General features: G+C 45.0%; 1 protein-coding gene across 1 annotated transcript in view; it reads left to right on the plus strand.

Annotated features, from left to right (window-relative positions):
* dlc1 (DLC1 Rho GTPase activating protein) overlaps positions 1 to 15,287 on the plus strand; it is an 86,605-nt gene that overhangs the window by 62,558 nt on the left and 8,760 nt on the right. The window contains exons 6-10 of the mRNA XM_085409857.1: positions 7,657 to 7,728; positions 9,056 to 9,137; positions 10,219 to 10,282; positions 12,231 to 13,876; positions 15,011 to 15,190. Of these exons, the coding sequence (XP_085265983.1) occupies positions 7,657 to 7,728; positions 9,056 to 9,137; positions 10,219 to 10,282; positions 12,231 to 13,876; positions 15,011 to 15,190 (2,044 nt within the window). The remainder of the gene's footprint in view (positions 1 to 7,656; positions 7,729 to 9,055; positions 9,138 to 10,218; positions 10,283 to 12,230; positions 13,877 to 15,010; positions 15,191 to 15,287) is intronic.

The raw sequence follows: 15,287 nt of genomic DNA on the forward strand, positions 1-15,287 counted from the left end.
CCCCCTTCTGGCAGTCCGAACTCTGGATTAGACATATTTCCGTGCCACTGACTCGCCTCCCTTTTTTTTTATTTGCACCACTTCAGCGCTGTGAGTTACCATGGCAATAACAGAGTTGACGAGATCTAGGAAAAGATGAGAAGTCCACACATGGGAGCATGTGGCAGAATCTGCAACACTCAACTGGCTGTTTCTAAGTATACCAAACATAAACGAGTGAACTGTAAGTCTTATTATCTCAGTATCTCGTCCTATGTGCCCTGCGGTCAGGAATTTAAATGTGTTGTCACTGCAGTCAGCCTGAGCATGGTGTACGTGCGCCTGGCGCGTCATGGACACAGCCATTACCATACCTGCAACACTTCTTTTCAAGGCACCACTTGCGCTTTTCAGACTAAATCCCGCGTCACAAAAGAGAGTCTCACAGTTGTCTCCATTAGTTTCTAATGATATGCAAACTGGGTGCCAACCTACAAGTCAAATACTTCTTATGGGAGTGGTAGAAGCGGGAGAGATCCTGCAGCTGAAAAGAGTACGCAAGTCTTTAAAAATATATAACTCGGTTAATAACTTTAGTTTATCTACATGTAACATTTGTAAAATATATTTTACGGTTCTGAGCAAATACATTTGCAAATGAATTAGAAACGGATATCATCGAATGAAGTCGCCATTTGTAGCGGGGAACTCAGTTTGTAACTGTTAGTGCGTTTGGACACAAAGTTGTGTCTCTGATCGTCAAACAAACTCCAGTCCCTGCACATTATGAACTGCAGAGGTTGTTCTGAGTGCATCTGCATGTCTCCAGCTCCTTATCAGGTGTGGAGCAGCAGAGTGAGGGGGGGGGGGGGGGGGGGGGGGGCGGGGTGGAGCCACGGCAGAGCTGCCCATTCCTAAAGCTTGAATCACACTTTACTCTCTCCATTCACATTCCTGCTGGGAACCGCTTCATTCAAGGTCCGGTGTGGTGTTGGGACGATTTGAATATTGTGGAATTCTGTTTGCCGCAGCAAGATTAGTTAGGACTATGGAGTTACCGCTTTGCCCAACGGTCGGAGAACATTTGCACCCGATTCTCTAGTTTGCGTTTTATCTACAGTGGATTTATCATGCGGACTTCGTCCTAACGGTGGAGTAGATCTGACTGAACTGTCTACCCTGCCAGAGTGCAGCCGGGAGTTTGGTTTTATGGTGGAATTGAGACCTTAAAAATGATACTGACACGTAAGTTCATTTCATTCTTATCCACCGAACTGCGTTTAGATAAGTGATGGTTTTCAGTTTGTATGAATAACGTGTCCGTCCAGTGAAGCGGTTTCCTGTTCGTCGGGGAGTGAAGAGTTCCCAAAAGTGCACTTTTTAAAGGTTATTTTCGGAATTTAAGATTTAAAACTTTTACTGCAGGTTTAGTTTTGAGTGGAGGTTTTGGATAAACCGTCTTTGGGGCGCAGCGCTGCGGACTGTCAGAAATTCTCACAGCCTGACGCGTACGGAGTCCCGACCTCTGTTCACAATTCTCTGAATATGTCCGGTTTTTGTTGTTGTTTCTTTGATTGTTTGCTTGTTTTTGTTCGTATGTTTGTTTATCGGTGACCTCCACAATACTAAATGGGGACTATTTTCTCACATAACCAAAAACCTACTGTAAGACTGACCCTTTTACGCGCTCAGCCAAGAGAAGTTTCTAGCAGAGCAGCGCACACTTCACTGTTAGAATCGATAGTGGTGATGAAACCTTCTCCAAAATGTGCCTATTTCAAGTAGCCTTATTGATATTGAATTGGTTTTGAGATTATCCTGGGTATAGTACCAGCCCGCGACAGTAGTGCCATCCTATCGCCTCCAGTTTGCTTAACTGCCTTTTGCCTGACGGCCGACCTTTTGCGAAAAGCAGGGGAGGGGGGATATTGAGGGGGTGCTTTGTGGCTGTTTAAGTCCTGTTTTCAGTTTAGTTTTGTCAGGCTTAGCTTGATTTGTTTGCTTCTCCTTTGTCCCAGCCGTTTTCAACGTTTGTTCCAACACATGGCTTCTTATCAGCTGCCTGAGGTTTGGAACAGATATGAGCGCTGAGGTTCAGTTGAGCCATAAAGGCATTAAGAACGTGCTCAAAGGCGCGCACGCACACACAGTATATACTCATTTCCAGCCATTATGATGCAAGATGAATGAACTTTATCTACAGTAACCACTAATCCAGGAATAGTATAATGCTGATATCATTCTACTATGCAAACTAGGAATAGAAGGACTATCCAGTCAAAAGTGTAAAAGAGACCACATTTTCTTTTCTTTTTTCAAGCCTATGTGGGATGAGGTAAACCACCTTAGACTGGGGTTGTTCTAAATGAAGGAAACATGCTTCATCTGGATTCTTTGTGAAACAGGAAGAAGCTGTGACCTTATCTGGAAGATTTACATCCAGCTGTTTTCTTCATGTCCTGTGAGAAAAGTCATATGTTCGCTGTTGCTCTCACCTTCCTTTGGCTGAAGGTACTGGGCTGTCCTGGGATCTGTATGTTAATGTATTGCTATCAGGGGAGGGAGGGAGGGAGGGAGGGGAGGGGTGCAGGCAGGTAGACTGTCATCTGGTTGCTGAAAGCTTCTCAGAAGCTTTGAATATGCCTGGTCACCTGATCCAGGGCTAGGGCCCTCCATGTGAGCATAAATCTGTCGTCAGGGGGTCTTTGGGGTTAGCGCTGCGATGACCCATCTGGGACAGCCGTGTGTTTGCGTGTGGATGTGCTCGTGGATCCGTGCCTGCATGCCTGCGCCAGCTGGTGGTTGATAACTGGAATGGAGCATGTTAGTAACTTGATTATTTTTTTGTTTGTGTCAGTGGGATATAGTTTGAGAACAGCCAGATGGTAATATTCCTGGCACCGTATCACTTAGCCAACAGCCAGGCCTTCTCTGTGAGCACCAGCTGTCTCCACAGTGGAATCACAAAACATGATACCCATCAGGAAAGAAAAAAAAATGTCCATCCTTACATTCCACTAGTGGAGCACAGGAGGGATTTTACATTGGTCACGCTAAAAAATCTGCAACGTCCAGTTGTTCTTGGGTTTTCTCACATGTGTGTGTTGTGATTTCAATTTTTTTTCAAGTCTTTTACAGGCTTATCCTTGTCGGTGCTTATGTGAAGGACAAAAGCAAGGCAGCATTCAGGCTCTGGTGCTCTGCTTATTACGTCTGAGCCAACCACACAGTCTGGCCTGGTTTATCACATCACCTATATAAACCAACTTTGCGGTCCCTTTGGAACGGCCCACTCTGAAATGAACTTCATTAGGATCTGACGACTGCTTTTTGGGTTGTTATGCAGTGGGCACTTGGAAACTCAGCAGTGATCAGATGACTCAAGATAAGCCACCTCAATTCACAACAGTGGTTAGTCAAGCATTATTCTCAGTCTGCCAGCTTCAAAGCCCCAGCATCACTGTTAACTGTATAGAGACTCTTGACCTCCAGTTTGCTATAGGTGGGGGAGCAGCATCCTTTGTTTGCTTGCTGCTGACAAACTCCCACTGGAGCTGAGCATTCAGACTCAGCCAGCCAGACCCCGTTGCCTCCTGCACTGGGGGTGGGAGGTGGGGTGGGACTGTGGTCGGCAATTGTGAGAATTTCCTGTTACCGGAAGGGAGAGAAGAGAAGTGGCGAGCAGAGTTGAAATAAGTAGAGACAGCGCAGGAGATGAAGGTGAGAGCAGGGAAAAGGAAAGCAAAGAAAAGCTGTGGTGGATAATTTTAGAAGTTGATACTTCGGGAAAGTGGGTAAAGCTTGACTGGGTGCTCACCAGATTAGCTTTGGGCAATGTGCAGGAGAAAAGATTCTCGTGATCCATATGAAATCTCTATTAGCATCAGCTTGGATCTTATTAGTTGTGTTATCTGCTGTTCTTCTGTAATCATCTTCATCTTTCCAAGCAAGAGGGAGTGTGTCCCACTGAGTTGTTTTTGCTTGTTCATATCAGTCAGGATTAGTGTGGAGCTGACTTGTCTTCATTTTTTGGTTATAAGATTCAGAAATCAATGTGGCTAATTATGTCAGAATATTTATTATTTGTTGGAAAGTCTAGACGAAGTCACCTCAGAGCCTCATTCCTTTCAGACGTTCTTGTCTGTTCTGAACTTGTGATTATCCAAGTTCTGCGCCCGTCACCTCGCCAGTGGTTCTCAGACTTGTTCTTAGAAGCTGAAAAAACAACACACCCTACACTGAAATTCAAAACGGAGCAAAGTATTATAGCAGCAAAGTCCTGTTTAGTTTTCAAACAAAAATCATACTTGGCTTCAGGCCTATTTTTTCCCACTAATCATCAGTGGTCCCACTTGTAGTGGCCACAGTGTGCCAAACCTACCATGTGGCAACTGGCTTAAAAAAAAAAGAAGCAGCCAAACATGGGAGACGTTTGGCATAATTATCTCAGTTGAGAATCGCATCATTATTCACACCCCGAGTTAATGGCACGAAGTGACAAAGTTCTCATAGAGTGGTGTACAATAAGTTTCCTTCAAAAGCAAGAAGATAAATCCTCCAGGAATTAGACTGAACATGATGAGAAGTGAAGTGAGCTGGATGTAAAGAGCTTGCCAGGACATGTAGCATTTTGAGTGGTGCCACTGGCTTTGAACCTTTGACTCACTCTGTATGTGTTATCCCTTCTTGAGCCGACTTGGCACACGCGTGCTGAATAACGCGGTCATTATCAGGGTGATAAAACTCTCTTTTCTGCTTTCTCACTGCAATGTTGAGGCTCTAAGTGGGTGCCGCAAGATATGTGTTTAGAGTGGCTTTGTAGCCATCTTTAACCACGAGGACGTTTGGTAAGTACACACAATCGCCGGGGCCCGTGTTTGTCTTGGCTGCCTCCCCGTCTATTATCTGGTCTGGAACAAATGAAGGCAGGGCTGCACAGCCAAGTGGTCGGTGGCCGTTGCACGCTGCTAAGCTTTCTTCCTGTGAGGGAAGCAGGAAGGGGAAGTGAGGTAGTTCCCTGATCAGGGCTAGGGAACCAGGGTGGACAGTGAGTGAAGAAAAAATTTGAAATACACCCTCAAATCTTTTTCTATCGAAGCTAACATAAATGTTAATGGCTAGGAGGTCTGGTTAAAGATGATGTTTTTATGGCCTGAGTTCCTGGGATATTCTTGTAAATTCCTTTTGTTGCTTTGTTGATCCGGCTTTTGATTCTTCCAGATGCATGTTAGTGCAAGTGGGTGCTGCTCTATTGTTAAGAATGTTTGTGCCAGATGCCCCATGCCCCTGTCCACTTCCTGTGGCCAAACAAAAGACAAAAATATTCTTGCTTTTACTCTGTGAATGAATGGACACAATGTAGCTCAGTGACAAATATTATTCAGTCGGATCCATCTGCGGGGTGAATGCTGCTGTCTTTATTTTATTTCCTCGGCACACTAAGTTCACATTATCTCACTGTAAAATAGATTTGACACACATTCTAGCCCAGTAGGGTGTGTCACTGCATAGCATCCCAGCAAAAGGCACTTATTGGCTCGCGTAGCTCCTTTTCTGGGGACTGGAGGGGGGCGTGAGGTTGGAAGGCCAACCATGTGTTTGCATGTCTAATTTGCATTTCAATAGCTTTACTGTCTTTTGAGTGGTTTGTCTTTAAACATGAGGTTAGTCAATGCAAACAGAAACAGACAGACTTACTTGTGCACACACATTTAAACACGAGCGAGCACAGGAATCTCTGGCCCTGTGCACTGCTTGCTTTCAAGAATGCTGGTATAATTATTGCTTGGTTTGTACTTTCCTCTGGGTTCACTACGCTCCAAAAATACTCAGCTGAAACAAACACACACACACACACACACACACACACACACACACACACACACACACACACACACACACACACACACACTTTTTCTCAGGCATACAGCTTCACATCCACGAGGAAAAATAGCGCACGTTTGACAAATAACGCCGGAGTGTAGTTGTTAATGTGCCATTTGACACTGCGGTGCGCGCTGGTGTCATGGTAGTTGTTTAAAGGAAGTTGGAGCCTCTGCAGTGGCAGTGGGGAGACTCTTGTCTTGGTCGTGTCACACCTTGTTGTTAGTGGGTTTGTCTGCCGTCTAGGCTTGTTGTTGGTATGTAAATGTCGGCATATCGCTTAGTCCAGACCCTTTGCAGCTGTAGTCTTCCTTGACCTCTCTGTTTCTCGTTACTTTTCTTGCCTTTCAGGTTGTTCTCTTTTTGTGTTCTTGTGGGAAGATATATATAACGTGTGGAGCGATTTAGCTTTGAAATGGGGTGTAACTGCTTAATGCGCGAACCAAAGATATAATGCACTAAATCCAGTTTCTTTACGGGTGGTTATGATTAGCTAATTACACTCAGCCAGACACAGTAACCCAATTAAACTTGCCAGTGTAGCAGTTTGTAAAAGCAAGAACTTTTGACTGTCCTCCAAGTCTTTTACTTGCTTTGTGCCTCGGGGGCGATCGTGGCTCAAACGTTGGCAGTTTGTCTTGTAATCGGAAGGTTGCCGGTTTGAGCCCCGGCTCCGACAGTCTCGTCGTTGTGTCCTTGGGCAAGACACTTCACTACTGGTGGTCAGAGGGCCCGGTGGCGCCAGTGTCTGGCAGCCTCGCCTCTGTCAGTGCGCCCCAGGACAGCTGTGTGTGTGTGAATGACTGAATGTAGTGTAAAGCGCTTTGGGGTCCTTAGGGACTATGTAAAGCGCTATACAAATACAGGCCATTTACCAATTTTGTCACTCAGGCTTTGTTTCTCTCAAGGTTGATCTGCGTGTGTACTTGCTATCATTCTAGGAACTAGGACACTGTAAAACTCTTCTTTTGGTCTCCTGTCTAAAAACAGGTAGCTGCAGGGATAATGAAGCATTTATGGCGATTGGAGCAGCCATTTGGCACATGTCATCTAAAAAGCTTTCACAGGAGACATCCTCGTGGCACCGGTGACACACTATAGACCTCAGCTTGTGTTCTAAGGGAGTTATGGGAGAATTTGTTTGTCAGCCTTTAAGAAGTATGGAATAATGGCTTTTATGGAGAATCTGTACGAGCTCTCAGAATGACACATCTGAATGTTAAACTCCCTTTCCTATACTCACGCTAATCTTCAGAGTTTACTTGTGATGGTAACAGGAGGAAACAGATGCTCTTAGACAACAAGCAAAGAAAATGTAACATGTTAATACTTTAAAGAATAAATGTTTTCCATGGATGCAGATCCACGGCAACCATTGTTCGTGTCACGTGAGGAAAAGGTTAGGCAACGTTTACTGTCAGAGATATGTGACTCCACTGCATTACCTAGCTAAGAAGCTTAAGTGGAAGACACTTGAGAGTGTGATGGTGTGAAGTTTGCACGTATGTTGCTCTTAGCTCTAGAAACATGTGAGAGGCGTGCGTGACGGAGTGTTAGATAGCTAATAAGGTCAATCAGTTCACATTGGATAAGCTGCTAACATGCTGGAGGGTTCCAGAGTGTTTTCTTGGATTGGTGTTTAAACTTGATAACTTTATTAAATGATGTTTCATTTACACTCGTGATGTTATTACCAAAGCCACGCTCATGTCTTTTCATGTTACTACACGCTTTTTGACATGATGCTGTTCTTCTGTAACCCTTAACGTGTGTTTCACTTGTTCTTCTCCATAGAGATCGAAGCCAAAGAGGCCTGCACGTGGCTCCGAGCTGCAGGGTTCCCGCAATACGCCCAACTTTATGAAGGTAAGGAACACTAGGAGACACCGCAGCCTGCTCAAAACTGGTACATGACTGATGGGTTTGGGTTTTATCACTTTGCAATAAGAATAATTTTTATATTTAGTTTTCAAAATTTAAACACACAGCCTAACATTACAGAAGAGCAAATGAGATGTGTGTGGGGTTTTTTTTTTTGCTCTACATCCGAAAAGAAATCCATGTAAGCCCCAGCGAGCTGTACTGTATTGCAAACATTGCCTATGCTTTGAATACAGTGTAACCTATATAATTATAGCTTTCTGCTCCATCTAAAGCTACACCTGCAATGACAACTGCTTGAAAAAGAGTACTTTGCATGACCCTTGAAATATAAATAAGCACCAAAGTACATAAAACATTCTTCACTCCTTGTAGGTCTTCTATACTACTGCATGCCAGGGGCATACCAGTTCCCTTTATGTAATTACAGAATGATGACAGCAGTACCGAGCTGCCATTGTCAGCAGGTCACTGCTTATTTCCACTTAACTGTGAAAGGTTTCCTATTTGAGTTTCTGTACAGGTGTTGAGACCTTTCAGACAAAAAAAAAAAAGCAATACAAAAGTGCTGAAAACTGCGCTTGACTCATTTGTAGTAGTAGTAGGAATTGCTCTGTTGATACGTGACACACATTTCCCTTCCTTATTTCCATAAGAGATTCTTTATTGTCTGTGCCGTCGAGACTATTGCCCCACTAAAGATAGGCAGACTGATAGGCCTGCTCCAGTACAGTACAGGTTAAAGGTGCTGGCCCCATGATAGCATTTTCTTATCAACATGACCCCTGAGGGTTTGGATGCAACAGTCCCATTTTGGGTTGGTCCGACATTCCAGAAAACCTTGTAATATCCAGTTGGTCATTCTTGGCATTCAAGACAGAATTTCAAGGCATACTCACTCTGCTTTTACCAGCCCAGCAACTGGGCGAACAAGTGACCTTGTTATTCAGGTAGACCAGAGAGAAAGAGTGAGAAGCAGAAAAGGAAGCGGGACCTCTGAGCCACATTGGAGTACCTATTGTCATTCTTCAATCAGTCCCCTGTTCTCTCCCCCTGTGCTGCATATCCCCCCTGCCTGCTGGGTCTGAAAGCTGCAGCTGTGTTTGTTTGGTCGACTAAGACGCTACTTCCTCTTTTAGCTTTTAATCAGGGCTGTATGGGTGGGTGGGAGTGAGAGGGGGAAGGTGGGTGTTTGAGTAGGTGGGTGTCTTTGGAGCTGAGGGTGGTATCTTTTAGTTTTATCTGAACATACTGATCCAATCAGTGGCAGGGAGATGCCCTCACGTAACCTGACTCACTTCTCTCTCTTTAGACGCCCAGTTTCCCATTGACATTTCTTCAGTCACCAAAGACCACGACTTCCTCGATCGGGATGCTATTGAGGCTCTCTGCAGGTGAGATTACAAGTCATGCTTAAAACCCTTCATACGCCTTTTATCTTTCTTTTGATGGTATGTTCCTTTCTTCTTGTTCCTCATCATCTTCTCTCTCTCTCTCTCTTTTTTGTACTATCACTACTTTTCCCTCTGATGAAACCATGAGGGCACGACTTCAAAAAGAGCCATGCTTTGGAAAGTTGCCGATGAGATAAAAGAATCGCACGATAAGCAACCGTGCACTTCCCCTCCCTGTTTGGTTTCACTATGTTCTTACCTTCTTCCGCCTTTATTTTCTTCTTTATCTGGGACTGATAGGGTTTATCTTAGCCGTTAGAGTCTTTTGTACCATCCTCCCAGGCACATATCTTTCTCCTTACATCACTGCATCTTTCTTTTTATGTTGTAGGGGACAAAAAAAATTAGACTGCAATTGTTCCCTAAAACATAAACATTTAAAAGGCTCTGAGCTTTGTGAGCCTTCATTTTATATGTGAAGTGATCCAAATGGTTGCAATTATCATTGAAGACGACTGGGTTTGCATTCAATTTGTCCCCCTGCCGTCCTTTTTAGCATATGAGGAGGGAACTAATGGTTCTTTAATGGACTCAGCCTCTTCATCAGAACTCGATCCTTAAGTAATAAACCACAGCAGGTGTTCCTCCATACATCTGGAAGCTATCATCTCAGTGTCTCCTCTTTTGGCAGCATTCATCCCTTCCCCACATCCGCAGCTATCCTTGAGTTCCCATCACTTCATCTCTCCATTGTTACATGATCTGCTCTAAGAGCTCTTCAGAGGTTGGACCCCCTTCTCCAGGTGGCTAAAGGGATAATCTTTCTGTCCCCTCCCCGAGGTTGCGTCGGCACTCCAGCAGATTTCATTCTCTTTGCACTCTCTCCTTCTCTTCCTGTCCACGTAGGGATTATCCCTCCGCATCTCATTAGCCAGACTGGATGCACCGCAGTTCCTTTTTGCCTTGTTTCATCTTTCCTTCCTTTACACATCCTTGTGTTCTAGTGAAAGTTGGTGAGGTTTAATATTTAAAGCCCACGCAATTCAAATCTAACCAGTTGTGCGTGTGTTTGTGTTTGCAGGAGACTGAACACCCTCAATAAGTGCGCTTTAATGAGACTGGAGATTTCGCCACAAAGAAAAAGAGTAAGTCTACATGCAAGCACTTGAACTACCCTCCTTTGTGAAAAGCCACTTTGCACATCTCCTTATCCACAGTTGCACCGCCTCACCTCAACCCACAGTTCGCACTTGGCCACAGGGCAAAGCTGCATTTTCTCTCATCTCGTTTAATGAGAAGGCACCTGTTGAGTTCATTTCTATACCAAATGGGTTGTGGGATAGTAGGGGAAGGGAGGAGAGCTTTAATGTCTAAATGAAGGGGTTTCTTTGACCAAAACTCCCCCATTCATTTAAAGTATGCTCACCTTCTCTCTTCTAAAATACTTCCTCGTATTTATACATCTTTCAATGATTTCAGAGGTATTATAAAGGCATGTTTTCAAGCAGTTTTTCGCACCAATTAAACCCCCACCAACACCAGCTCTTAAATGTCTCTTTTAAGGAAGCCGTCCTAGTGGAAAGTGTTTTTCCTCCTTAGGATAATTATGTAAAAATCCCACTTTTAGACCACTCATGTTTCAATTAAAGCAGAAAGTCTAGACTGACAGACACTGTCACTTTGTGACAAGAATTTCTCTGTTTTCTACAAATCAACCAAATCTAATGCCCTTAAGGGCTACATAGGAAGATCCTTGTTCTATGCGTGGTGGTATTCATTAGGATGACCCTTTCTGTGTCACCTTTCATTTCAGGAGTCAACAGAGAAGAGCAGAGGAGTCAAAGAGGTTATTTGCCTCCTCGACTCCTCCGCTCTTGCGGGACAACAGCCTCCCACCCCCACGCCCAGACAGCTTAGGAATGCATTGATCTCGTCACGTCTTTACATTCCCTCTCTTAAATCTCCATCTCCTCGTCTCCCGTTCTTCGTGGTTTGCTCGTACTGTCCAATGATTATAAGAATAGCTTTCATTCTGCGACCTCATTGATGTGGCAATCAGCGTATCAATCAGTATGATTTGCTGGGTGGACAGTAAAAAATGGTTCCAGCTATGATCACCAGTGAGTGCTGGTTACCTCTCATTACAACCGGAGTAACTGGAGAAACAGGCTACGGTCGTATAGAGCAATGTCGCCAAAATTACTAAATTGTTCTTTTTAGGTGAATCCTCTTTGTACCAGGATAGATCACAATCTTTATTCACTTTTATTTGAAACGAAGCCTATAATAAAGCCCTTTGTGAACTCTGAAAATGATGATTTTTTTTCCTTTTTCAATCAAAGTGCTTATCTCCAGGATCCTTTATATAGGAACTTCATTTATAAGTTTTTGGTGTTCTAATGAGTTCAGATTTTAGATTTGAGGCCTGTGTTTGACTTTGATTGTATACTATAGACGCCAGTTTTGTAGGTGGGTTGTATAAGAAATTTTAAAATATATCAGTGACGGCGCTTGTTTTACTCTCCAACCATGAGTGCCTGTGCACAATCAGATAACGACTGTGTAGGTGGGTGTAGGCGGGGGGTGACCCCAGTCTGGCCGGCTACATTGAGAGCTATGGGGTCAAAATGGAATTTCCTCAACGCCCTTCGGGGTCTGAGACAGATTAACCAAACTGGGGGAGGTGTGTGCATTTTTGTAATGGTTCATATACATTAAATGTGACTCAGCAATGGCCAATTTATTCTACTTATTTTTCTGAGGTTTTCTGACTGACCATGAATATAATTACCTCATGCTTCATGCTGAAATTTATACATGTCTTCTTATAAAAGGCCTTGTGTTATGGAAGCTTTTGACAGCCATTGTATATAATTATATTTCATGTAGGTTAAAATTAGATCCATTCTAAAATAAGTTCCATAACTACAGAAAGTTTCCTGGATCAAGGTGAGGAATACTGGAAAAGAAGTGGAAAATGTGGCAGTGAATAATGTCACCAACTGTTTCTCTCCCTCCCTCTCTTTTTTCCCCGTCTCTTCTTGCTATTCCTTTCTCTCCCCTCTCCCTTCCTTGGCCCCCTTATTCATTCAGAGTGAGGACTCAGATGAGGATGAGCCTTGTGCCATCAGTGGACGCTGGACCTTCCAGAGGGACAGCAAGCGCTGGTCTCGGATGGATGAGCTGGAGGTTTTCTCCGCGCTGCCCACAGATGCCTGCCAGCCCCCTTTTCCCAATGACCAAGCATCCCAGAAGGGCAAGCTCACCCTCCGAGAAGGCAACAGCTCGGAGAGTGTGCTGACCGACCTCAGTGAACAGCCCGAAGTCGGCTCCATCCACAGCAGTGGGAGTGGAGGGAGAGGAGAAGAGAAGACCCACGGTGCTGCTCTGGTAAACGAAGCTGTGCCCCCTAATGCCACCCGTGCCAGCTCAATAGCTAGCATGTGTTCATCGTCAGGCACGGGTGGGTCAGGATGTGCTAATGAGGACTCTCTGTCTGACGGGTTGCCTCCATCGCCCCTAGAGACTCTCAGGCAGTTTACCTTTGATGTAAAGACGGGGGTCGCCGGACGAGGGGGAAGTCTGGACCGAGGATCCGGCAGCAGCAAAAGCACACGTTCGAGAGCTAAGAGCTTTCTCAAGAGGATGGAGAGTCTGCGGCTCCGCAGTGGCAGCTCCTCTAAGAGAAAGAAGAAGGGGGGCACCGGTGGAGGCAAAATAGAAATCAGCGGCCCTGTCGTCAAAGAGGGTCTCGATGATGACAAACTGCGGAGGCTCAACTGCGTGGACATCTCCAGTCTCAACCTCAACCAGAATCTTAATCACCATCGCAATAATACCCAGACTATGACACTTAACCGCAATCGCTCTGTATCCTACTCCACTCAGACCAGCAACGGAAGTACTGGAAGTACTGGGAGCAGCCAGTCGGAAGCTAGCAGCGGGAGTGCGGTGAGCACGCCGAGCCCAGTGACTCGAGCTCGCAGCCACAGTGCGGCAGCGACCTCCAGTAAGCGAGGGGGCATGTATTTGGAAGGTTTTGATCCTTTCAGCCTCCTCCAGCAAGCTTCAGATCAGCAGCAAGCTCCCAAATCTGCCCCACCCATCCCCTGCCACGCTAGTAATGGGATGACAGTTGATGAGCAGAACCGCAAGAACAACTACAGCGTGCAAGACAGCAGCAGACAAGTGGAAGAAGAAGAGGAAGAGGAGGGCATGATCTTTTTCTATTTACCAGAAGGCCATAAGCCTGGAACCTTTCCCAAGGCCCTCCAGGATGGGAGTTCACGCACTAATGATAATGGAAACTCTGTGATCCTCAGGGGACGGCACAGCAGACGTCAACGCCGTGGCTCATCGGGCTCGGTCGACAGCCGTCTGAGTTTTTATGACAACGTCCCTTACACGGAGAGAGTGGAGGGAGAGGAGGAAGAGGGGGATGAGCACAAATTAGAGGAAGTGCTTCAACACGTCAGCGGCCTGCAGCGTTTCGTTAATGCCTGGTCTGAGGATGCGGCTGGTGAAGAGGAGGAGGAGGAAGATGAGGAGGAAGAAGGCGACTCGGATTCAGCACTGGACTCGGCCTCCCCGTGCCCATCCTCTCCTCTGCAGAACCGCCTGGAGGAGGCCGAGAACGGAAGCGACCAAGACAGCACAGGAAACCCCTTGGGCGAGGGGGAGGAAGGAATGAGGGAGAGAAGAGACTCTGGTGTCGGAGCATCTCTAACCCGAACCAGCAGGTGAGGGAAGAAAATTCAAAACCATCTTTTTACAAATGCAGATCATCAATGAAGGGTCGGTTCATCCAGATTTTAATAAAAAAATCAGAGGTTTGAAATCCTTACATTTTATAGTAAGGTGCAAACATGCCAGGTTAGAGTACATGTGGTCATTTATATCTATAGTCCCTAAATCAGGGATGTCTAATTCATTTTACACTATGGGGCACATACAGCCCACTTTGATTTTAAGTGGGTCGAGCAGTAAAACCCCTCTTTTTTTATCAATGTAAAGAAGTTTAACTACACTTTTAATACCTGAGATGTAAGAAAAAGAAGTGCAGTTTCAACACAATGTCTCTTTTTCTACATGATAAAGAAATGCTGTATAAATAACTGTGGGGGGAATCTTTATTTGGAGCCAAAACTACAGTTAAAAGTCTAAAATTTATGCTCTCCTCCACATATTTTCTTAAGATATGGAGTGAGCCAGATTGAAGTCTTTGCCAGGCCAGTTCTGGCCCTCAGGTCCATTTCATACTCCTGCTCTAGATTAAACAGCAACTTTGACTCTAAATAATTCCCAGACCACACTGTTAGCCATTCTCAAAAATACAATTTCATGCATATTTTTATATAAGAAAAATTTTATGTGCTACTTTTAGTTTTAATACTAAGTGGAAAGTCTCATGCTGCCAGTCTTTCTTCTGTAAAAGGACAAAGCAAACCTGAATGCAGCACTGAGGTACCAACAAAAAGAGTTTTACATAAAAAGTGACAGCATAGGATAAACAGGGGGACACGCTGAGACTTCTCTCCTTATGTAATGCTACCGAGCGCTCTGGAATGCTGCTTGGTTTCCATGGGGACCGTTCCTGTGCTTTCAGGAATTCACAGGCAGACTTACGTTCGGCGGGCTTTTAGTCTCAAAGACAATCTCTTGATTGATGTGTACATAAGTCCTTGTAATCCCCAAACTGATCACTTGGCACATAACAACTACAAATACTGTGTGTGGCCGTGGGTTTTATTGTCAACGTTTATGCATGAACAAAAGCATGAGGCAGATCCCGAGGGTTAAACTTGTTCTTTCTCAATCGTCAGTATTCTTCTCACATCTCAATTTGTGCTCTGCTCTTCTCCGATGTACTCCAGACCACAGAAACTCCGCTGGCCCAGCTTCCAGAACTCCCATCGGCCCAGCTTGGCCTCCGCCCAGCTTCAGATTAGCTGCCAGTCTGTGCTACAGATGAATCTGCTGCAGAAACTCTCCCTTCTGCAGCTCACTGCTCTACTGGAGAAACACACTCCTACAAACAAACATGGCTTCAGTTGGTGAGTGGACTGTAGGGAAGGCTTGTGGACGGGAAATGGAGGGTGAAAGCATTAAGAAGTGTTTTTCTTTCTTTTTAAAGCTTCATGTGAAATGGCT

The sequence above is a fragment of the Rhamphochromis longiceps genome, linkage group LG6 (genome assembly GCF_057381845.1).
Source record: "Rhamphochromis longiceps isolate RC_006_pf linkage group LG6, R_longiceps_female_GT1.1, whole genome shotgun sequence".
Lineage (NCBI taxonomy): Eukaryota > Metazoa > Chordata > Actinopteri > Cichliformes > Cichlidae > Rhamphochromis > Rhamphochromis longiceps.